This window comes from Pituophis catenifer, unplaced genomic scaffold (genome assembly GCF_029215685.1).
Source record: "Pituophis catenifer annectens isolate HBS135680 unplaced genomic scaffold, rPitCat1.0.hap2 SCAF_3, whole genome shotgun sequence".
NCBI classification, from domain to species: Eukaryota; Metazoa; Chordata; class Lepidosauria; order Squamata; family Colubridae; genus Pituophis; species Pituophis catenifer.
The window spans coordinates 7,002,312-7,027,068 of NW_027256883.1; the positions used below are offsets into that span (position 1 = coordinate 7,002,312).

At 41.7% G+C, this 24,757-nt stretch overlaps 4 protein-coding genes across 4 annotated transcripts; all 4 read left to right on the forward strand.

The window, feature by feature from the left end:
• The first annotated feature begins 394 nt into the window (after window positions 1-394).
• LOC139314234 (mas-related G-protein coupled receptor member H-like) lies at window positions 395-1,315 on the forward strand. The gene has a single exon (XM_070939802.1). It carries the CDS (start codon window positions 395-397, stop codon window positions 1,313-1,315), a length of 921 nt encoding a protein of 306 aa, XP_070795903.1.
• Window positions 1,316-6,735: 5,420 nt separating this feature from the next.
• LOC139315585 (mas-related G-protein coupled receptor member H-like) lies at window positions 6,736-7,680 on the forward strand. The gene has a single exon (XM_070941980.1). The coding sequence runs from the start codon at window positions 6,736-6,738 to the stop codon at window positions 7,678-7,680; it is 945 nt and encodes a 314-aa protein (XP_070798081.1).
• Window positions 7,681-14,570: 6,890 nt separating this feature from the next.
• LOC139315586 (mas-related G-protein coupled receptor member H-like) lies at window positions 14,571-15,503 on the forward strand. Its single transcript, XM_070941981.1, has one exon. The coding sequence runs from the start codon at window positions 14,571-14,573 to the stop codon at window positions 15,501-15,503; it is 933 nt and encodes a 310-aa protein (XP_070798082.1).
• Window positions 15,504-21,970: 6,467 nt separating this feature from the next.
• Window positions 21,971-22,918, forward strand: LOC139315587 (mas-related G-protein coupled receptor member H-like). Its single transcript, XM_070941982.1, has one exon. It carries the CDS (start codon window positions 21,971-21,973, stop codon window positions 22,916-22,918), a length of 948 nt encoding a protein of 315 aa, XP_070798083.1.
• Window positions 22,919-24,757: the final 1,839 nt, after the last annotated feature.

A 24,757-nucleotide genomic window follows, 5' to 3' on the forward strand; every position in this document is an offset into this window, starting at 1 on the left:
TTGCCTCTAGTTGTGCCTTCAGGTGCTTTGGAGACTAGGTTGACCCCCTTTTCTTTGTGGCAAACCCTTAGATAGTGGAAGCTATGATAATATTGATATTATTTAGGACAGGGATCCCCAACCGGCGGTACATGGCCCAGTGATGGTCTGCATCCCTTTAGGAACCCGGCCGAAGTTGTGGGCCAGCACGTCTATGTGAGTGTGAAGCTGCATTTGAAACAAATGCAAAACCATTCCGTCTCTCCCCACACTGCTTTCACCCCCTTTGCTGGTCCCCTGAGCTGGAAAGACTACTGATTTAGGAGACAAGAATGACTGAATCCACTCTTCTTTCTGTTCTTCTCATAGGAGCTTCCATTGAAAAAGATTGTCAGAGGATTTTCAGAAGCTTTTAATGATGAATTCCAGCTTTGGAGTTTTGGATACTGCAGAGAACTATTATGGATATAACAACACCAATGACTCATATGAGTACGATTCTGATTTAGGATGGATTGCTTTGATGGGCATTACTTTATTCACCTGTTGTATTGGATTTGTGGGCAATGGCTACATCATCTGGCTACTTGGCTTCCAGATTAAGAGAAACTGTTTCACCACATTCATCCTTAACTTGGCCGTTGCAGACTTTGGAGTCCTCACATCTGTATTTCTATATAATATCTACCAATTTACCTATTTTCAAGGAAGTGAAATTTACAGCTACATCTATCCCTTTTTCTTCCACGTGATGTACATCAACGGAAACTTTCTTCTGATGGCCATCAGCATCGACCGGTGTGTGGCTGTCCTCTTCCCAATCTGGCATCGCTGTTCCCAGCCAAAACATTTGTCCTCCAGCGTCTGTGTCCTCCTGTGGATCTCTTCTTTCCTCCTGAGTGGAATTATGAGTGTTATGGACATCTTTCTAAAATACAACCTGTACATCCTCAATTTCCTTCTGATTGCTATAGTTTGCCTTCCATTGATCTCACTCTCTACTGTGGTCCTTTTCATCCAAGTGTGCCTTAAACCTAAACAGAAAAATAAGGGTCGGCTTTTACTGATGATTTTAATTACTCTTGTCTGTTTCCTCGTCCTTTCTTTTCCATTATGTGTCCTTGCAGTGATTACTAGTTTTCCGTATAGTCCTGAAGATTACCTTAAACTGGAACTTTGGGCGACGTGTAGTATACTGTTTTTCTGCCTAAACAGCAGTATTAACCCAGTGATCTACTTTCTAGTTGGGAGAAAAAAAGGAGCTCCGTCCAAGGAGAGCATGAAGGTCATTTTGCAAAAGGTCTTCAGAGAAGGTGAAGCTACTGGAGGGATCTAGAAGAGCCCAAACCCACTTAGAAGACCTCTGTGTTTCTTCTGAGTAGCAATGGTTGATTTCTACTCGGGGTTGTAATCTTATAGGTAGGACCAAATTTCTTTCAACATATTGGCTCTTTCATTTGAATACACATAGAAGTAATTGCATTTTAAGAAATGTCTACATCAATCCACATCTAATGATTTGCAGGACACTGCACAACGTTTATAAAATACTCAGTTTATTTTGCTTTCTAGAAATAAGATTTTTACAAATACAGGGGAAGTCCAACCACACCTGCTACTTCCAGAGGTCAGTTAAAGGCAGTTAATTCATGAAATGAACAAACAATGTACTACCAAGAGCCTCGGTAGTACAATGGTCTAAAGCACCCTGTTATTAAGAACAGCTGCCTGCAATTACTGCAGGTTCGAATCTCGCCAAGGCTCAAGGTTGACTCAGCCTTCCATCCTTTCTAAGGTAGGTAAATTGAGGACCCACTTGTGGGGGCAATAAGCTGACTTTGTATAAATATACAAAAGAATGAAGGCTATTGCTTAGCGCATTGTAAGCCTCCCTGAGTCTCCGGAGAAGGACAGCATATAAATCATTTTTTTTTAAAAAAAAAAAAAAGTAAAAATAAGATAGGGCCAGTCAGAAGCCAGGTTAAATTCAGCAATGAATGTTAAGGCTTTAATCAGTTACTAAAAAGGGAAAGAACAAGAGAGACAGATTTCAAGCAAATCCCATGCCTTGGGAGGAACAGAAGAAAAAATAGGAGCATGGCAAATAGAGACATTCACAGTAGGGTTTCTAAGAGGACCTAAACATTTGCAGATACTGCAGGTTGCTAGAGAAAAAAAACAGAGTTTTCTTGTTGTTTTTGTTGTTCATTTTGTTTTGTCCCTCTTTTCCTTTTCTACATGAATAAACTGCATGTAGAAACACAGTTAAGACCTTCGAATAAGTCATCAAGTTAGGATAGAACCCATATTATTTAACAACCTTTTGATTATTTTGCTATTATCTATGAATGCCACCTTTAGCTGCAGATGTAAAATTTAAGCAACTTTATGCTTATCAGTAGAAACATGTAGTTCATAATCAATATTGCTGTAAACGTTTCTCTTTATTTTTAAAGGTCAAAGTTATCTAAACAACAGAGCGTTAATAATCTCCAGTCCATAGTGTATGAATTTCATTGTAACCAAATAATATACATTAATACCTGGGGACGTTGTGGGTTTGATTTCAGACCACAGCAATAAAGCAAGAATTTATTGTATAAATTATTGTATAAATATTGTAAGAATATAAATAAAATATTGTATAACTAACTAACTAACTAACTAAATGTATAAATAAAGTCAAGCCACACAATTTGAAGGGGGGAGGGGGTGTTTCCCAGTGCATGTAACAAAGTTTTAGGAATTAGCTTTAAAGTGGAATCAAAAAAATAGTCCACCTCCTGCTTCATTAGCACAGCATCCAGTTTCCATTGTCTATTGAGTTTCAGCCTGGTGCCTGCCCCAATCATGAGAGGATTTTATGAGGTCCAAAGTCTTCAAGTTCTCAAATACATTATTCAGAACTGAAGAACTAACACCGGTAGGTTAAACAGGTTGTTCAAAGAAAGAAAGAAAAAACCCCAAAATCCATGTGTCTTTTGGAAAAGCAGCTTTGGGAGAAGGTGAGAAAGCATGTTCAGGCAAGGATGTTAAGCTTCATTATCTCCATCCTCACATTTCTAATGACCAAAGACTGGAAATATATATTTAAGAGAAGTATCAAAACAAAAGAACAGACTATACAGTTGAATGACTGTAATCATTCAAAGATCATTACTGCAATGCTCTCTACATGGGGCTTCCCCTGGGGTGCACCAGGAGGCTCTAGCTGGTCCAGAATGCGGCCGCGCAGGGGATTATGGGAGCGACGGGGCGCTCCCATGTGACACCTCTCCTGCGCGAGCTGCACTGGCTCCCGGTGGTCTTCCGGGTGCGCTTCCAGGTGTTGGTGACCACCTTTAAAGCGCTCGATGGCTTAGGGCCGGGGTATCTATGAGACCGCCTTCTGCCACCAATAGCCTCCCACCGGCCAGTACGCTCGCACAGAGAGGGCCTCCTCAGGGTGCCGTCTGCCAGACAATGTCGGCTGGCGACCCCCAGAGGGAGAGCCTTCTCTGTGGTGGCGCCCGCCCTCTGGAACAACCTCCCCACAGAGATATACACAATACCAGACCTCCAGACTTTTCGTCGGGCCCTGAAAACTTATTTATTTCACCTAGCCGGGCTGGCTTGATCCCACTGTTTCGGTAAAATTGAATTGATTTTAATTGGGTTGTTTTAAATTGTGGCCAAAAATATTTAATTATTTTTTAAACTGTTTTTAAATTTTGTATGTTCTGTTTTATTCTGGCTGTTCACCGCCCTGAGTCGTGCTGGAGAAGGGCGGTATACAAATTAAAATAAATAAATAAATAAATAAATAAATAAATAAATAAATAAATAAATAAATAAATAAATAAGTAAGTAAGTAAATAAGTAAATAAATAAATAAATAAATAAATAAATAAATAAATAAATAAATAAATAAATAAATAAATAAATAAATCAGCTGGGCCTCTTCCTCAGTGGTCAAAGTCCCATTTATCAACTGAGAAATCCAACTGTCAGGGAAGATTTGTTCTTTGGTCTTCTCATATTATTTAGCAAATAGTCTACTTAAATCAGAGCATCTTCAAAGAAATGTAATCTGGAGAACAATTTTCCCTGTTTCCCAAAAGCTTTCTTTATAAGGATGTGCTACATTTTCTGAACAGTTCTTCAAAATTTAACTCTGCCTAAATTGGCTTTTGGCTCCCTTGCCCTAGCAAGCTCAAGCCAACTCTCTCTCTTCTACACTGACTGTTGGCAATTATCTTAGACAGACAAGGATCACATTTTGCATCACATGGTGCTAGATTCTGATTAGATAAGCCACAGAGTATGTGTGCATCTTTTAGTCTTTCTTTCTCATGCCAGAAGCAAAAGCTCTGCATGTTACTTTGGGAGATTGATCCTCACCTGTTATGCTGGCACTCAACCCTATGCTTTATATAAAAACACCTCTGAAGATTTCTGATCAGGCTCTACTTCCAGATATATCCAAATCTGCAGACAATTCTTTGAACCTTGAAACTCAAGATCGGTTGGATGGACTTCCCTTCTGTCGATGAACTTCATCTAAATAGGACTTAAAGTCATTGTGCCTGCAGATCCTGCCATCCCTGGTCACTTCAGCCCTCGATATTGTGTCCCAATAATATTCCACTCACCAACTTTGAAGAGTTTGGACCATCATTTTCAGGTATGTTATAATTTTGGAAGGTTTAATTAGACTGAGGGATATGCAAACAGGGTAATAGCCATTCTTTTGGTAGCTGTGTATTTCTTACCTGATATTTATATGTCGTCATATCTTCTCACTTGAGGTTTCTTGATTTTTGACTCATTTTCCAACCTACTTTTTGCCATTGTGATAGAACACTACAAGTATGTCAGAAGCAAATAAATTATCTTGAACTCAAGGACAAAGGAGTAAGAAGATGTTTCTTTAGTTTACCCACAATTGTTTTTCATCAGTTTTGGCTCTTCAGTTCTGTATGAAAATTCATCCCATTTATTTGTGTATCAGCTGGGAAAGTTCCAGTTAATCACAGAAAGTTTGCACAGACACGCATACAGGAAATCTTCTATAATTAAATAGTGAAGGAGAGAAGCAACCTAGAACTGAGGAGAAATTTCCTCACAATGAGAACAATTGACCAGCGGAACAAGTTGCCCCTTGAACTTGTAGGTGTTTCATCACTGGAGGTTTTTAAGAAGAGACTGGACAGCCAGTTGTCTGAAATGGTGTAGAGTTTCCTACTTTTTTTTTTTAATTTATTTATATGCCGCCCTTCTCCGGAGACTCAGGGCGGCTTACAGTGCGTTAAGCAATAGCCTTCATCCTTTTGTATATTTATACAAAGTCAGCTTATTGCCCCCACAAACTGGGTCCTCATTTTACCTACCTTAGAAAGGATGGAAGGCTGAGTCAACCTTGAGCCTGGCGAGATTCGATCTTACTTTAATTGCAGACAGCTGGTGTTAAATTACAGTGCTTCTGTCTGTTGAGCTATCCAGGCTCTTGAGCAGGGGGTTGGACTAGAAGACCTCCAAGATCTCTTACAATTCTGTTATTGTTATTCTGTTACTTAAGTTGACCAAAACAGGGTGTGTATGTGTACTTTCCCTTTTTTGGAGGTACCTGTAGCTCTACAAAATGTGTAAGCTGTCCATTTTTCTCTTAGCAGGAATTTCCCTCCAATATCATCTCCTAACTCCTGCTTTCAAGTCATAGATGATTTTCTCTTATCGTTATTGATTATTAGCTGCTCTTATTCTCTGGGCAGCATGCCACCATTACAAGGACAAGCGTTGGGAGAAATGCTTCCTTAATAATTACTAATTATTAGTAATTATTATAAGCAAAGCGTGTGCGCGAAGTGAACCGGTGGTAACGCCGGTTGAAACCCACCAGTGTCCAACCTGTAGTTGACAGCCCATTGCTGGTCTGCAGTCCGTTAAGAACACGGCTGCAGAAATGATGGGGCGCGCGGGTGGTTATGGGTGCGACATGGCGTTCCCATGTAACACCTCTCCTGTGCGAGCTGCACTGGTTCCTGGTGCTCTTCCGGGTGTGCTTCAAGGTTTTGGTTACCACCTTTAGAGCGCTCCATGGCTTAGGACCTGGCTACTTACGGGACCACCTACTACCACAAGCAGCCTCCCACCGGCTGGTATGCTCTCATAGAAAGGGGCTCCTCCAGGTGCCGTCAGCCAAACAACATTAACTGGCAGCCCCCAGGGGGAGAGCCTTCTCTGTGGGGGCACCTGCCATCTGGAACGAGCTCCCCCCAGAGATACGGAGGATCCCGGATTTACTCACCTTCCGCCGTGCCCTCAAGACCTTTTTATTTTAACAGGCTGGCCTGGCCTAACTTCTCTTTTAATTGTAAATTGTAAATTTGTTTTAAAACATTAGGGGTGTTTTAATTTGTTTTGGGCCAAATTATTTAATGGGTTTTTATATTGTCTTTTAAATTTTGTAGTTTGTGTGTTTTATCTTTTTGGCTGTTCACCGCCCTGAGTCCTTCGGGAGTAGGGCGGTATATAAATCCAAAAATAAAAATAAAATGATTAAAATAAATGGGCAGCCAAGTGCATGCGAGTACAAAGCTGCATTTGTGAAAACCATTCGCTTTCGCCCTTCCCCTCTGCTGCCTCCATCAGTCTGCTAAGCTAGAAATATTGGGGACCGCTGATTTAGGAGACATGAATGACTGAATTCACTCTTCTTCCTTTTGTCCTAATAGGGGTTTCGACTCAAAAAGATTGTCAGAGGATTACAAAAGCTTAATGATGAATTCCAGCCTGGGAGATCTGGATGCTGCAGAGAACTATTATGAATATAACAATTCAAATGACTTATATGTGTATGCAGAAGGGATCACCCCTTTTGATTTAGGAGGGATTGCTTTGATGGCCATTATTTTAATTACCTGTTGTATTGGGCTTGTGGGCAATGGCTACATCATCTGGCTACTTGGCTTCCAGAGTAAGAGAAATGGTTTCACCACATTCATCCTTAACTTGGCCATTGCAGACTTTGGGTACCTCGCATCTACATTTATATATGATATCAATTATTTTTCCTATTTTCAAGGAAGTGACATTTTCTACCACTTCTGTCTCTATTTCACCCGCGTGATGTACATCAGTGCAAAATTTCTTCTGACAGCCATCAGCATCGACCGGTGTGTGGCTGTCCTCTTCCCAATCTGGCATCGCTGTTCCCGGCCAAAAAATTTATCCTCCAGCGTCTGTGTCCTCCTGTGGATCTGCTCTTTCCTCCTGAGTGGAATTATGTGTGTTATGCAAATCTTTGTAAACTATAAAATGGCCGTTCTCCATTTCCTTCTGATTGCTATAGTTTGCCTTCCGTTGATCTCACTCTCTACTGTGGTCCTTTTCATCAAAGTGTGTCTTAAATTGAAACAAAAGAATCAGGGTCGGCTTTTACTGATGATTTTAATTACTCTTCTCTGTTTCCTCATCCTTGCTTTTCCATTAAGTGTCCTTGCGGTCATTATTAGTTTTTCTAGTAATGAAACTTACAATCAACTGGAATATTGGGTTATTTGCAGTATACTGCTTTCCTGCCTAAATAGCAGTATTAATCCAGTGATCTATTTTTTTGTTGGGAGAAAAAAAAGAGCTCAGTCCAAGGAGAGCATGAAGGTCATTTTGCAAAAGGTCTTCAAAGAAGGAGAAACTACTGGAGGGAGCAATAGAAGAGAATAATAGGCCACAGGCAAAATCTTAAATCACCAGGTCAATATAAATGGAAAGATGGTTAGTTAAGCAGGGAAACAGCTACAGGTGGGTCCAACATGTCCTTAGCCATTCTACAAATCTGCAGGGAAAGACTTCTCTTCCCGTGTCCTTGGTGGTCTCTGAGCTTCATTGCTTGCAGACATTTTATTACCTGATTAGGTAACGTCATCAGTGCTAGAAGGGAATGAGGTTTCTTTATATACAACTAGCTGATAACCTGGCATTGCCTGGGTATTCATTTATCCCAATCCTGTATTAGATCCCACAGTATTCTTTTGCAGAAAGTAAGTCATCTGTGTACCAAGTTTGGTTGAAATTGCTAAGGAAGAACCAATCCCCCTTACAAGAAGGAGCCCCTTGTGGAGTACTGTGAAGCTGTTACCATGGCAACTACTGTGCTGTACAGTAGAAGCCATTTGAAGGCGCAACAGGCTATATCTTAACAGAACTTGAATCCAAAATGCACACTATCACTGTCAAAAGTACTGTGATTTGACACTATAGATATAATTCATTCCTTTTCATTTCAGTGGCCCAGGTGTTCTAGAGTTATGCTGGAACACACACACACACACACACACACACACACACACACACACACCAAGGGGTGTTTTACACCCACAATATTTGTTTACAGGGAGTAAGTCATGTGTGTGCCAGGTTTGGTTGAAATTGGTCGAGGCGTTCCAGAGTTATGCTGGAACACACCCACACAGCCATTTTTATATACATAGATGGCTTGCCCTGTCAATGTTGGTGGGAGAATTGTTTTCTCCTTGGTCGTCCCTTGATTAGACTGCTATTTACTGTTTGTTTTTCTGAGTTTCTAGTTCCTGGATTAGGGTCTTTTTGAAAATTTTGCTACAGAGCATGGCAAATATAAACATTCACAATATGGTTTCTAAGAAGGCCTAAATATTTATAGATACTGCACGTTGGTAAACACAAAAAAGAACAATGTGAGAAAGCAGAGCCTTTTCTGTTGTTGTTGTTGTTGTTGTTGTTGTTGTTGTTGTTGTTGTCCTTGTTCTTCACTTGTTTTTGTTTCCTTTCTCCTTTTCTACATGCATAAACTGTAAATAGCAATAAAGTGAAGATCTTAGACTAAAGTATCGAAATTAAGGTAGAATTGTTATTATTTAATAATATTTTTACAATTGTGCTGTCATCTATTAATGCTACATTTATCTGTAGATGTAAAATTTAAACAACTGTATGTGTCAACCCTGAAACTGACGTGACTGAAGCCATCTTGGAGCCTTCAGTGGAACTGAGGGAGGGGGGATTTAAGATAGCTGGGATTTTGTAGCCAAAACAAAATACTTTCTCTTGGGAACCAAGGACATTCTCACACCTGGTCCGAGGAAGAAGGAGTGATATCACCAGGCAACCAGACAGAGCCGTGATTGGACCATGTGACTGATTGTTTTGAGAAAGTGACAAACTTTTACTTTTAATTAGGTGGAAACCACGGGAACCATAAGAGTTGGTTTTCACCAAAGCTGTGCCAATATGATCTATCCAATAAAGCTATTATTTCAGGAATCTACCTGTCTGAGTTTTGCTTGCTATGGGTCTATTACTTTGAACTCTGACATCCTAATCACTCCAATATGTAGATATAGATGGCAATGCTTGTACTGTCGTCACCCATGATGGAAAGGCTGCAGAGCTCACAGTTCTTCCGTCAGTTGCCCAGCCGTTCTCACATAGTCTGAAATACGTTTGGAAAAGGAAAGTGAATTCAGCATTCCACCATCTCTGCTTCTTAAGCTCTTGAGTCTCCAAACTCAACCAAGATGGCCAAACGTGAGCAGCATTAGCCCACAGAGCGTCTGCCTCAAATCCTGAGATTAAAAGTAGATACTCTGATTTTCACATTTATAATGTTTCAAAAATATAATTCCTTTAAAGTTGTAATAATAGTCAATCTCCTACTGGCTATCCTCGTATTCTCCAATCTTCACTTCTCCATGCTCTGCTTGTCACAATCCTTAAAGTCCTCTCGCAGTTAGTGTCCTTTCCTCATGCTTTACGGAATCCACTTATTGGGCTCTTCCTGTTTTATACGCTAGGCTTTCTCAGATCCGTCTCACCACTCTGCGCTCTACTCCATTTTAGGCACCGCTTTTCCGGACACGCTTTGTTCTTCTCCTTAGAGCCTTACTCTCTCCACGCCTCCAATCCGCAAAATATTTCTCACCTCCTTCTGGGGTTATCTTCTCTGCCAAACAAAGCTGTCATTTCCCACTTTTTGCTTCCTTCTTATGCAGCTGTCATCACTCCCAATCTGTCTTAAAGGCAGACTCTTTCTTTCTTCACCATATTTAAGAGGGTTGCTCCTGTCTGCTCAGGTGATTGCTTTTCATCCTGCATCTTCAGAGCTTCCTCTTTAGTTTCCCAATCTCTACGGGATTGGTATTGCCCTTAAAGAGCTCCTGATGAAGATTTTTCGGGATTTGGGTACGGAGCTCCGTTTCCTTTTTCCTGCTCCACGATGACATCACCACCGGATGTCCTGACCTCTGTTTTCATTTTCTGCAATGGGGTGGGGGGGGATAGGGGGCTGATGGAAACCAGAAACTAGACCAGTGTCCACTCCATCCTCTACAATGAAAGCTAACTGGGGAAAATGGGAGGATTCACTGATATCCAAAGGCTTCTAGTCCTCAAATACATTATTCAGAATTGATGAACTAACCCAGCTCGGTTAAGGAGGTTCTACCCATACCAGATAGCTTTGCTTACAATGTCCCACATTTGTCACACATTGGAGTAGCAGGTAATAGCAAGCAGACCTTCTGCAGAAAATATTCCTTTTGCTCTAGGTAAAAGCAGTGGTGAAATGTAAAATTTCTGTGGGCGTGGCTTGATGGTCGTGGGGGTAATGTGACTGGGTGGGCATGGCCAACTTTTTTTTTTTTTACTTTTAAAAGCATTTTTTCTACAACCTCTTCGGCCGAAAAAATGCTTTTAAAAAATGCTTTTAAAAGGCTCTGACAATCCCAGCTGAGCCGCACAATCATCAGAGGCTTTTTAAAAAAAAACTTTTAAAAGCATTCTTCCGGTCAAAGAAAAAATGCTTTCAAAAATAAAAAACTAAAAGCCTCTGATGATTGTGCAGCTCAGCTGGGCATGGGAGGGGGCAGGGATTTTTGCTACCAGTTCTCCGAACCACCCGCCGTCATCGCTACCGGATCGGGCGATCCGGTCCGAACCGGGAGCATTTCACCTGGTAAAAAGATTTTATTAAGTCTCAGACAATAAGATATATTCTTTATCTTGCATAATCAAAGTGAGCACCAAGCGATAACACAATCTGGATCTTGTTTTTGTAAGATAATCACCAACTGTAGAATAAGGAGATTACCCAAGAACCTTGGCTGCCAGGTTCAGTTCTGAAGGAGAACTGAAGAAGCTTCTTGCCTGAAAAGTAAATCGTTGGGAAAAAAAAAACAAAATGCCAGAAAAGAAAAGTTCAGTTGCCTTTTGGAAAAGCACCTTTGGAATTTGGTTAGAAAAGCAATCTTCAGGCAAGAATATTAAGCTTCATTATCCCCATCTTCATATTTCTAATGACCAAAGAGGAGAAATAAACATTAAAGAGAAGGCAGTATCAAAACAAAAGAACAGGCTCTACAGTTGAATCATTGTGATTCAATGATGGGTCTCTTCCTCAGGGATCATTTAACAGCTAGGAAACCCAACTGTCAGGGAAGATTTGTTCTTTGGTCTTCTTACATCAGTCGGCAAATAGTCTACTTAATCAGAGTATCTTAAAAGAAATATAATCTGGAGAACAATTCCCCTGTTCCCAAAAAGCTTTCTTTATAAGGAGATGCTACATTTCTGAACAGTTCTTCAAAATTTAACTCTGCCTAAATTGGCTTTTGGTTCCCTTGCCCTAGCAGGCTCAAACCAATTCTTTCTTTTCTACGCTGACTGTTGGCGATTATCTTAGAGAGACAAGGACCACATCTTCCATTACATGGTGATGGTTTCTGATGAGAAAATCCACAGAGAAAGTGTGCCTCTTTTAAACTTTCTTTTTCATGCCAGAAGCAAAAGCCCTTCAGGTTTTCTTCAGGAGATCGATCCTCACCTGCTATGCTGAACCCTGTTCCTTTTATAAAAACACCTCTGAAGATTTCTGCTCAGGTTCTACTTCCAGGGATATCCAAATCTGCTGACAATTCTTTAAACCTTGCAACACAAGATCGGGTGCTTGGACTACTTCCCTTCTGTTGATGAACTTCATCTAAATTGCACTTAAAGACATTTTGCCTGCAGGTCCTGCCATCCCTGGTCACTTCAGCCCTCAATATTGTGACAGAATAATCTTCCACTCAGCAACTTTGAAGAATTTGGATCATCAGTTTCAGGTGAGTTATAATTTGGGAAGGTTTCATTAGACCCAGGGATATGCAAACAGAGCAATAGCCATTCCTTCAAGTAGCTGTATATTTCTACACCTCATATTTATGTGTTAATGTAACAGTCTCAGTTGAGGTGTCCTGATTTTCATTCATTTCCCAGCCTAATTTTAGCCATCATGACAGAACAATACAAGTATGTCAGAAGCAAATAGTGAGAACAATTAACTAGTGGAACAATTTGCCTTCAGAGGTTGTGGGTGCTTTACTGCTGGAGGTTTTAAGAAGAGACTGGATAGCCACTTATCGTAAATTGTATAGGGTCTCCTGCTTGAGACTAGACTGGGTTGGACTATAAGATCTCCAAGGTCCTTCCATCTGTGTTATTGTTATTAAGTAGAACAAAATGGGGTGCGTATGTGTCTTTTCCCTTTTTGGGACGTATCTGTAGCTCTACAAAATATTTAAGCTACCCAGTTTTCCCTCATATCATCTCCTAACTTCTAATTTCCGGTCATGGATATATTTTATTATCATTATATCTTATTATCTCTGTTATACTCTGGGCATCATATCAACATAACAATGACAAGCATTGGGAAGAATGTTGCCTTACATAATATCTGCTTTGTAGCTCACATGTAGCTCTCATGGCTTAGGTCCGGGGTACTTGCAGGACCATCTCCTACTCGCCTCCCACCATCCTGTCCGCTCACACAGGGTTGCCCTCCTCAGGGTACCGTTGACCAGACAATGTCGGCTGGCAACGTCCAGGGGTAGAGCGTTCTCTGTGGGCGCTCCTGCCCTCTGGAATGAGTTACCCACCAAGCTCCGGACGGCGCCTGATCTCCGCTCCTTCCGTCGAGGCCTAAAGATATGGCTGTTTCAACAAATGGGCTGATTCTGATTCTTGTGTTTTATTATTTATTTTTCCCTGTTTTAATTGGTTTTAATTAGGATTTTCCTTTATTATTGTATGTTTTTAACTTGTGTTCGCTGCCCCGAGTCCTTTGGGAGAAGGGCGGCATATAAATATTTGTAAATAAAGTAAATAAGATTTTGCATGTATCAGAGCAATGGTGGCAAAGCAGCAGAGAGAACATTGCTGAATTTCAGTACAGTGAAACCATCTAATGCAGTGATGGCTAACCTTTTTGCCATCGCGTGCCAAAAGCGAGGGTCGCACGGGGTGGTGGTGTGCTTGCCTGCCCACACCCATAATTCAATGCACCCTGCACATGCGACCCCCCCTGCACTCTCCCTGCTTTTGGCACGTGATAGCACAGTGGGCCCGTTTCTCACCCTCCCCAGGCTCCAGGGGCTTTCTAGGAGCCTGGGGAGGGCAAAAACGGCCTTCCCCAACCCCCTGGAGGCCGGAAATCGCCTGTTTCCTGACTTCTGGTGGGCCCGGAAGGCCCAAAAACCAGCTGGCCAGTGCGCACATGTGCACTGGAGCTCAGCTAGGGCAATGCTCGCGTGCCCACTGATATGGCTCCGTGTGCTACAGGTGCCACGCATGCCATAGGTTCGCCATCACGGATATAATGCAATCCAATACCAACTGCATTTTCAGATATGTATTGAGAGGCATGGTTAAAGCAACATCCCCCTTAGATGTGGCAATAAACAGTTCAAGGAGAAGGTTCATTACCGAAGCTACATCGTGTCAGCTTTGGAAGCCATATTAGGCCGGAAGCTTCCATGCTGCCACCTTCTCCTGTGTGGGAAAGTAGGAGGAGGGATTTAGTAGAGGGGTTGACTGTAGACATAATAGCTTTCTTCCTGTCGGTCAAGGTTAGGGCGATCCTGCATCTGGAGAAGAAGTGGTCGGAGTGATGTCTCAAGATGTTGATTGGAGCATGTGATCGACCGAGGAATGAGGGGATGGTTTTGGGGGTTTTGATTTCCTGAGGGAAAACCTGGACCTCTCAGATTTGGGTTTTCCCAGATGTGCCAGTTTACCTATTCTAGTAAATAGAACTTTGAAAAGTGCTTACTTCAGAGTCTTTACTTGGAGTGGGGGGTTATCTGGAACGCTGTCACATCGCTCAAGCTATTCACAGGGAAAGTAGAATAACAGAATAACAGATTTGAAAGGACTTTGGAGATCTTCTAGTCCAACTCCCTGATCAAGCAGGAGATCCTATGCCAGACAAATAGTTGTCAAATCTCTTCTTAAAAGCCTCCAGTGAGAGAGAACCCACAGCTTCTGAAGATAAGCTGTTCCACCTGTCTACGATTCTAACTGTCATTTCTAAGTTGGTTCTCTCCTTGATTATATTGATCCATTTCTTCTTGACTTGCCATCAGGTGCTTTTGAGTACAGTTTGATCCCCCTCTTCTTTGGAGCAGCCCCTTAGATACTGGAAGCTATGATAATATTTGTATTATTTCGGAGACAGGAATGACTGAATCCCCTCTTTTTTCTTTTCTTTTAATAGGAACTTCCTCTCAGAAAGATTTTCAGAGGATTAAAAAAGCTTAATGATGAATTTCAGCCTGGGAGATCTGGATGCTACAGAAAACTATTATAGGTATAAGAATACCAGGGACTCCTATGAGAACGCAAGAGAGATCATCCCTTTTGATTTAGGATGGATTGCTTTGGTGGGCATTACTTTCATTACCTGTTGTGTTGGGTTTGTGGGCAATGGCTACATCATCTGGCTACTTGGCTTCCAGATTAAGAGAAACTGTTTCACCACATTCATCTTTAACTTGGCCTTTGCAGACTTCGGGTTCCTGGCATCTATAGTTATATATGTCATCCATCAATTTACTTATTTTCTAAGAGGCAACATTCAATTCCATTTCTTTGCTTTTTTCTCCCACATGATGTACATCAGTTCAAACTTTCTTCTGATGGCCATCAGCATTGACCGGTGTGTGGCTGTCCTCTTCCCAATCTGGCATCACTGTTCCCGGCCAAAACATTTGTCCTCGACAGTGTGTATCTTCCTGTGGACCTCTTCTTGCCTCCTAAATGGAATTATGAGAATTATAAAAGTCTTTGTAAATTACAGTCCCCTCAATTTCCATTTCCTTGTGACTGCTATAGTTTGCCTTCCATTGATCACACTCTCTACCGTTGTCCTTTTCATCCAAGTGTGTCTTAAATTGAAACAAAAGAATCAGGGACAGCTTTTACTGATGATTTTAATTACTCTTCTCTGTTTCCTCATCCTTGCTTTTCCATTAAGTGTCTTTGCGATGATTATTAGTTTTTCTAGTAGCAAAGCTGATGATCAACTGAAATATTGGGTTATGGGTAGTATATTGTTTTCCTGCCTAAACAGCAGTATTAATCCAGTGATCTACTTTCTAGTTGGGAGAAAAAAAGGAACTCAGTCCAAGGAGAGCATGAAGGTCATTTTGCAAAAAATCTTCAAAGAAGGTGAAGCTACTGGAGGGAGATAGAAGAGCCCAAACCCCCTTGCAAGACCTCTGCAATGAATGGCTTGCACTTGAGGCTGTCATCTTATAAAGATAAAGGTTCCCCTCAAACATGCATGCTAGTTGTTCCCAACTCTAGGGGGCAGTGCTCATCTCCGTTTCTAAACCAAAGAGCCAGTGTTGTCTGATGACGATTCCATGCTCATGTGGCCAACATGACTCAACGCCAAAGGCTTATGGAATGCTGTTACCTTCCCACCAAAGTGGTCCCTATTTTTCCACTTGAATTTTTTACGTGCTTTCGAACTGCTAGGTTGGCAGAAGCTGGGGCAAGTAACCGGAGGGTGGGTGTGGCCTGCACGTGATGCATCCGGCTTGTGGGCTACCAGTTTGACGCTCCTACTTTAATTATACTGAATTGCCCGGGAATTACCCAGAGCTGGTTTTGCTTTCATTCTGTGCCGAAATGCTGTACTCAATAAAGTTTTGCATTAAGAGATTGGATTGGCTCAACAGTGCTTGCTTGCTTGGATTTGTCGGTCCGAACCTTGACAATGCTAAGAACAATCAAGTCAACATTAACCAACAAGATTTGTAGGCATGACTTGGACTATCCTGTTCCTTGATGACATCAACCATCAGATAATCATACCACTGTTTTCCATTCCATCCACAATGGAAGGGCTGCAGAACTCACAGACATATTTCAGACCAAGTGGGAATGGCAGCCATTCCCATTTGGTTTGAAATATTATTATTATTATTATTTATTTATTATTATTTATTGAATTTGTATACCGCCCTACTCCCGAAGGACTCAGGGCGGTGAACAGCCAGATAAAATACATATAATACAAATGTTAAAAAGCATTAAAATACAATTAAATAATTTGGCCCGGAAAACGAAATTTAAAACACCCCAAATTCTTAAGACAAATTTAAAATTTAAAATTTTTTTAAAATTTAAAAGTTTAAAAGAGAGGTTAGGCCAGGCCGGCCTGCTGAAAAAGAAATGTTTTGATGGCACGGCGAAAAGCGCACAGGTCCGGGATCCTCCATATCTCCGGGGGGAGCTCGTTCTAGATGGCGGGTGCCCCCACAGAGAAGGCTCTCCCCCTGCGGGCCGCCAGTCAATATTGTTTGGCTGACGGCACCCTGAGGAGCCCCTCTCTATGGGAGCGTACTGGTCGGTGACAGGCTACTGGTGGCAGAAGGCGGTCTCGTAAATACCCCGGTCCTAAACCATGGAGCGCTCTAAAGGTGGTAACCAAAACCTTGAAGCGTACCCGGAAGACCACCGGGAGCCAGTGCAGCTCGCGCAGAAGGGGGGTCACATGGGAGCTCCCCGTCGCTCCCATACCCACCCACGCGGCCGCCTTCTGGACCAGCTGGAGCCTCTGGGTGCTCCTCAAGGGGAGCCCCATGTAGAGAGCATTGCAGTAGTCCAGGCGGGAAATATGTTGAAAAAGAAGAGGAAAGTGAATTCAGCATTCCACATTCTCTGCTTCTTAAGCTTCTGAGACGGCCAAACTCAAACAAGATGGCCAAATGTGACCAACATTAGTCAACAGACCTTCTGTCTCAAATCCTGAGATTAGAAGTAGGTACTCTGCTCCCCACATTGAGCAATACACCAAACCAGGGTAAACTCCATCCGCAACCCTCATTGGGGAAAATGAGAGAGGTGCAAAGAACACAGGTTAAGTAGGTTATACCAGGGGTGAAATGCTCCCGGTTCGGACTGGATCCTCCAATTCAGTAGTGATGGAGGTGGGTGGTTAGGAGAACCGGTAGCAAAAATCCCTGCCCTCCCACCCCCACCCCCCATGGCCAGCTGAGCCGCACAATCATCAGAGGCTTTTTTTTTTTACTTTTAAAAACATTTTTTCTACAACCTCTTTGGGCAAAAAATGCTTTTAAAAGTAAAAAAAAAAAGCCTCTGATGATCACGCGGCTCAGCTGGGATCTTCAAAGGCTTTTTTTTTTTTTTAAATTTTGATTTATATACCACCCTTCTCCGGAGACTCAGAGTGGCTTACAATGCGTTAAGGAATAGCCTTCATCCTTTTGTATATTTATACAAAGTCAGATTAACCAAAAAAAAAAAACACCATTCTTTTTCTTTTAAATGCCTCTGACGATCCAAGCTGAGTTTCCTAATTGGCAGAGGTTTTTTAAAAAAGCCTCTGTCGATCAGGCAACTCATCTGGGATCGTCAGATCCTTTTGAAAGCATTTTTTTACAACCTCTTCACCAAAGAGGTTGTAGGAAAAAATGATTTTAAAAGTAAAAAAAAAAAAAATTGGTCACACCCACCCAGTCACATTACCCCACCATCACCAAGACACGCCCACAGAACCGGTAGTAACAAATTTTAGATGTCACCACTGGGTAATACCCATACTAGGCTTTGCTTATAATGTTCAAAATTTGTCATACACTGGAGTATAAGGAACATTAAGCAGATCTTCTGTAATAAATATTCTTTCTGTTCTGGGATGGGCCAAGCAGACTTTGTTAAAAGTGTCACAGAATCAGATACATTTTTTATCTTGCAGAATCAATGTGAGCATCAAGTGACAAGACCATCTGGTTCTTGTTTTTGCAAGATAATCACCCACTGCAGAATCAGGAGACTGCCCAAGAACCTTGGCTGTCAAATTCAGTTCTGAAAAAGAACTGAAAAAGCTTCTGGGCTGAAAAGCAAAATGTTTTCGAAGAAAAAAACCAAAAAAGTCCAGTTGCTTTTTGGAAAAGCACCAGGGGTGAAATCCAGCAGGTTCTGACAGGTTCTGGAGAACCGGTAGCGGAAATTTTGAGTAGTTCGGAGAACTGGCAAATACCACCTCTGGCTGGCCCCAGAGTGGGGTGGGAATGGAGATTTTGCAGTATCCTTTCCCTCCAGTAGGGTGGGAATGGAGATTTTGCAATATACTTCTCCCAGGAGTGGGGAGGGAATGGGGATTTTGCAGTATCCTTCCCCTGCCACGCCCACCAAAAGATGCCCACAGAACTGGTAGTAAAAAAATTGAATTTCACCACTGAAAAGCACCTTTGGGTGATAGTCAGAAAGGAGGTTAAGCTTCATTATCCCCATCCTCATATTCCTAATGACCAAAGAGAGGAAATAAACCTTAAAGAGAAGATAGTATCAAAACAAAAGAACAGACTGCATTGTTGAATGATTGTGATCTTCCTCAGTGGTCAAAGTCCCATTTATGATCTGGGAAATCCAACGGACAGGGAAGTTTTGTTGTTTGCTCTTCTCACATCAATCAGCAAATAGTCTCCTTAATCGGAGCATCTCCAAAGAAATATAATCTGGAGAACAATTTCCCCTGTTCTTCCAAAATCTTTCTTTATAAGGAGATGTTACATTTTCTGTTACAAATTTCTTCAAAATTTAACTCTATCTGAGTTGGCTTTTGGTTCCCTTGCTCTAGCAGGCTCAAGCCAACTCTCTCTCTTCTACACTGACTGTTGGTGATTATCTTAGACAGACAAGGACCACATCTTGCATCACATGGTGGTAGGTTCTGATTAGACAGGACACAAAGTATGGATGCATCTTTTAGAGCAGTGTTTCTCAACCTTGGTAGCTTGAAGATGGGTGGACTCCAGCAGTGCTGTCTGGGGGATTCTGGACATTGAAGTCCACCCATCTTCAAGCTTCCAAGGTTGAGAAACACTGTTTTAGAGTTTCTTCTTCATGTCAGAAGCAAAAAGTCAACTATTGGTGATTATCTTAGACAGACAAGGATCACATCTTGGGAGTCACATGGTGGTGGTTTCCGATTAGAAATTCCACAGAGTATGTGTGCATCTTTTAAACATTCATGCCAGAAGCAAAAGCTCTTCAGGTTTTCCACAGGAGATCGATCCTCACCTGCTATGTTGAACCCTGTTCCTTTTATAAAAACACCTCTGAAGATTTCTGCTCAGGTTCTACTTCCAGGGATATCCAAATCTGCGGACAATTCTTTGAACCTTGTAACTCAAGATCGGGTGGATGGACTTCCCTTCTGTTGATGACCTACATCTAAATAGGACTTAAAGAGATTTTGCCTGCATGTCCTGCCATTCCTGATCACTGTAGACCTCTAATATGAAACGATAATCTTCCATTCAGCAACTTCAAAGAGATTCAACCATCACTTTCAGGTAAGTTACAGTATTGGAAGGTTTAATTAGACCTAGGGATATGCACACTGAGCAATAGTAGCTGTATATTTCTACACCTGACATTTGTATGTTCTCAGTCATAACAGTCTCTGTTGAGGTTTCCTGGTTATCACTCATTTTCCAACCTACTTTTAGCCATCATGACAGAACAATACAAGTAGTGTATGTCGGAAGCAAACAAACCATTTTGAACTCAAAGTCAAGGAAATAAGATGTTTCTTTAGCTTACCCATAATTTATTTATTTATTTATTGGTTCAATTTATATTCCGCCCTTCTCCGGAGACTCAGGCCGGCTAACAATGCGTTAAGCAATAGCCTTTATACTTTTGTATATACCTGCTTAGAAGGGCTTTGCCCCCCCCATCCCCAAGCGGTGTTCTTTTTTATACAAAGTCACCTTATTGCCCCCACAAATTGTGTCCTCATTTTACCTACCTCGAAAGGATGGAAGGCTGCGTCAACCTTGAGCCTGGTGAGATTCGAACTTGCAGTAATTGCAGGCAGCTGGTGCTGTTTAACAGCACTTTAGTCTGCTGCGCCACCAAGGCTCATAATAAAAATAATCATTTTTCATCAGTTTTGGCTCTTCAGTTCTGTAAGAAAATTCATCCCATTTGTTTCTGGATCAACTGGGGAAGTTCTGGTTAATCACACAAAGTGTGGACAGGTACTTACAGGAAATCTTCTATACTTAAATAATGAAGGAGAGAACCAACCTGGAACTAAGCAGAGTGAAAAGAAGCGCTAGGTGTGACGTGGTAGCAAGTTTCAATATTTGAGGGGCTGCGCCAAAGAAAAGGGCGTCAACCTATTTTCAAAATTACCAGAAGGCAAGGCAAGAAACAATGGATGGAAACTAATCAAAGGGAGAACCAACCTAGAACTTGGGAGAAATTTCCTGACAATTAGAACAATTAATCAGTGGAACAATTTTTCTTCAGAAGTTGTGGGTGGTTCATCACTGGAGATATTTAGGAAGAGTTTGGACAGCCACTTGTCTGAGATGGTATAGGGTCCCCTGTTTCAGCATGTAGTTGGACTAGAAGACCTCCAAGGTCCTTCAAACGCTGTTATTATTGTTCTGTTACTTAAGTAGACCAAAATGTGGTGTGTATGTGTGTTTTCCATTTTTTGGGAAGTATCTGTAGCTCCACAAAATGTTTAAGCTGCCCATTTTCCCCTCTTATCATTTCTTAAGAGAGACTTGGTGGTGCAGCAGACTAAAGCACTGTTAAGTAACACCAGCTGCCTGCAATTTCTGCAAGTTCAAATCTCACCAGGCTCAAGGTTGACTCAGCCTTCCATCCTTCCGAGGTAGGTAAAATGAGGTCCCGGATTGTGGGGGCAATAAGCTGACTTTGTATAAAAAAGAACACCGCTTAGGGGGAGCCGAAAGCCCTACTAAGCAGGTATATACAAAAGTATGAAGGCTATTGCTTAACGCATTGTAAGCTGCCCTGAGTCTCTGGAGAAGGGCGGCATATAAATTGAACCAATAAATAAATAAAATAAATAAGTAAATATAAGAAATATATTTCCTTACAATTATCTCTTATTATCTCTGTTATACGCTGGGCACCATATCACCATAACAAGACGAAGCATTGAGAAAAACGCATCCTTACATAATTACTATTTTTTTTGGTAGCTCACAAGGAGATTTTGAATATATCAGAGCAATGGTGGAAAAGCAGCAGAGAGGACATTGCTGAATTTCACTAGAGTGAAACCATCTAATGCAATCCAAAACCAATTGCATTTTCAGATATGTATTGAGAAGCATGGATGGAACAACATGTTAGTATTTTCCCTCTTAGGTGTGGCAATAAACAGTTCAAGGAGTTGGCTCATTACTGCAACCACATTGCTCAAGCTATTCACAGGGAAAGTAGAATAACACAATAACAGATTTGAAAGGACTTTGGAGATCTTCTAGTCCAACTCCCTGATCAAGCAGGAGATCCTATATCATTCCAGACAAATGGTTGTCAGATCTCTTCTTAAAAGCCTCCAGTGAGGGAGCACCCACAGCTTCTGAAGTTAAGTTGTTCCACCTGTTTATTGTTCTAACTGTTAAGAAATTGCTCCTTATTTCTAGGTTAGTCCTCTCCTTGATTATTCTTGATTCATTGCTTCTTGTCCTGCCTTCAGGTGTTTTGGAGTGCATGTTGACAGCCCCTTAGATACTGGAAGTTATGACAATACTGGTAGTATTTGGGAGACAGGAATGACTGAATCCACTCTTCTTTCTTTTCATCTAATAGGAGCTTCCATTCCAAAATATTTTCAGAGGATTACAAAACCTTCATGATGAATTCCAGCCTGGAGGATCTGGATGCTACACAGAACTATGAATCTTATGAATATAACAATAGCAGTGACTCATATGAGTACGAAGAAGGGATTACCGCTTCCTATTTAGGATGGATTGCTTTGATGGGCATTACTTTATTTACCTGTTGTGTTGGGTTTGTGGGCAATGGCTACATCATCTGGCTACTTGGCTTCCAGATTAAGAGAAACCGTTTCACCACATTCATCCTTAACTTGGCTGTTGCAGACTTTGGGTTCCTGGCATCTATAGTTATATATGACATCCATGAATTTACTTATTTTCTAGGAGACAGAATTCTCCCCCATTTCTTTGCTTTTTTCTCCCATATGATGCTTATGAATTCTCATTTTCTTCTGACAGCCATCAGCATCGACCGGTGTGTGGCTGTCCTCTTCCCAATCTGGCATCACTGTTCCCGGCCAAAACATTTGTCCTCCAGGGTCTGTGTCCTCCTGTGGACCTCTTCTTTCCTCCTGAGTGGAAGTATGAGTATTATGCTACTCACAAATGTCTTTGAAAATTACAACCCATTCGGTCTCCATTTCATTGTGACTGCTGTAATTTGCCTTCCGTCTATCACACTCTCTACCATGGTCCTTTTCATCAAAGTGTGTCTTAAATTCAACCAGAAGAATCAGGGCCGGCTTTTACTGATGATTTTAATTACTCTTCTCTGTTTCCTCATCCTTGCTTTTCCATTAAATGTCTTTGTGGTGATTCTTAATTTTTTCAATATTCAACCTGGTCCTCACCTGATGAATTGGGAGGCAGCTATTATAATGTGCTCCTGCCTAAACAGCAGTATTAATCCAGTGATTTACTTTCTAGTTGGGAGAAAAAAAGGAGCACAGTCCAAGGAGAGCATGAAGGTCGTTTTGCAAAAAATCTTCAAAGAAGGTGAAGCTACTGGAGGGAGATAGAAGAGCTCAAACCCCCTTGCAAGACCTCTGCAATGAATGGCTTGCGCTTGAGGCTGTCATCTTATAAAGATAAAGGTTCCCCTCGAACATGCGTGCTAGTTCTTCCCAACTCTAGGGGGCAGTGCTCATCTCCGTTTCTAAACCAAAGAGCCAGTGCTGTCTGACGACGATTCCATGCTCATGTGGCCAACATGACTCAATGCCAAAGGCTTAGGGAATGCTGTGACCTTCCCACCAAAGTGGTCCCTATTTTTCTACTTGAATTTTTTACGTGCTTTCGAACTGCTAGGTTGGCAGAAGCTGGGGCAAGTAATGGGAGCTCACCCCGTTACGTGGCGCTAGGGATTCGAACCGCCCAACTGCTGACCTTTCTGATCGACAAGCTCAGCATCTTAGCCACTGAGCCAGTGCATCCCATATAGGTGGGACCAAATCTCTTTCAACATATTGGCTCTTTCATCTTAATTGACTTATAGAGAATTGCATCTTAAGAGATGTCTACCTCGGTTCACAACTAATGCTGTGCAGGAATTAAACTGCATGACATTTATAAAATACTCAGTTGATGTTTCTTTGTAGAAGTAAGATTTTTACAAATACAAGGGAAGCATTAACCACAGCTGCTGCTTTCAGGTGTCAGCTGAAGGCAATTAATTCATGAAATGAAGCAACAATGAGTAAGGTGAAAATGGAATTGGTTAGAAACCAGTTCAAATTCAGTAATTTTTTTTTTTATTTTTAATTTGATTTATATGCCGCCCTTCTCCGAAGACTCAGGGCGGCTTACAATGTGCTCAGTAATTAGCAATGAAGCTTTATCCTCTTACTAAGAAGGGAAAGAACAAGAGAGACAGTTTTTAACCATATTCCATGTCTTGGGAGCAACAGAAGAGCCAAAATCTGAAATCACCAGGTTGGTAAGAAAGGATGGAAAGATAGCAGTAGCAATAGCACTTTTTTTTAAAATTTGATTTATATGCCGCCCTTCTCCGGAGACTCAGGGCAGCTTACAATGCGTTAAGCAATAGCCTTCATCCTTTTGTATATTTTATACAAAGTCAGCTTATTGCCCCCACAATCTGGGTCCTCATTTTACCTACCTTAGAAAGGATGGAAGGCTGAGTCAACCTTGAGCCTGGTGAGATTTGAACTTGCAGTAATTGCAGGCAACTGATGTTAATAACAGTGCTTTAGTCTGCTGCACCCCCAGGGCTCCTTTGACTTCTATACTGCTTCACGGTACTTTCCAGCCCTCTCTAAGTAGTTTACAGAGTCAACATGTTGCCCCCCAACAATCTGGGTCCTCGTTTTACTGACCTCGGAAGGATGGAAGGCTGAGTCAACCTTGAGCCGGTGAGAATTGAACTCCCAAATTGCAGGCAGCAGAAGTAGCCTGCAGTACTGCACTCTAACCACTGCGCCACCTCGGCTCAGTTAAAGTGTCAAGAAGTGTATTCAAACTGCTTTCACTTTTACTGCTTCGCAGCTTGCCAAAAGACCTGGGAGAAAGAGAGGGAGAGATTGGAATGTGTATTCCAGATGATAACAAGAAACGTTCTCATGGGAACCAAGGATGTTTCAGCAGGTGTTTGCCAGAGTTGTGGAAATCTTCCCACAACAACACCTGGACACCTAATTGGACAAGGGGACCTGCAGTAATGCGGGGAGGGAGGATTCTATACTTTAATTCATGGGTGTCAAACTCAAGCGTGTCATGTGATGTCACATGATGTATTGTGGTGTTTTTTGCCTTTGCAGAGCGAGGGTGGGTGTGGCCTGCACATGATGCATCTGGCCTGTAGGCTGCCAGTTTGACGCTCCTACTTTAATTATACTGAA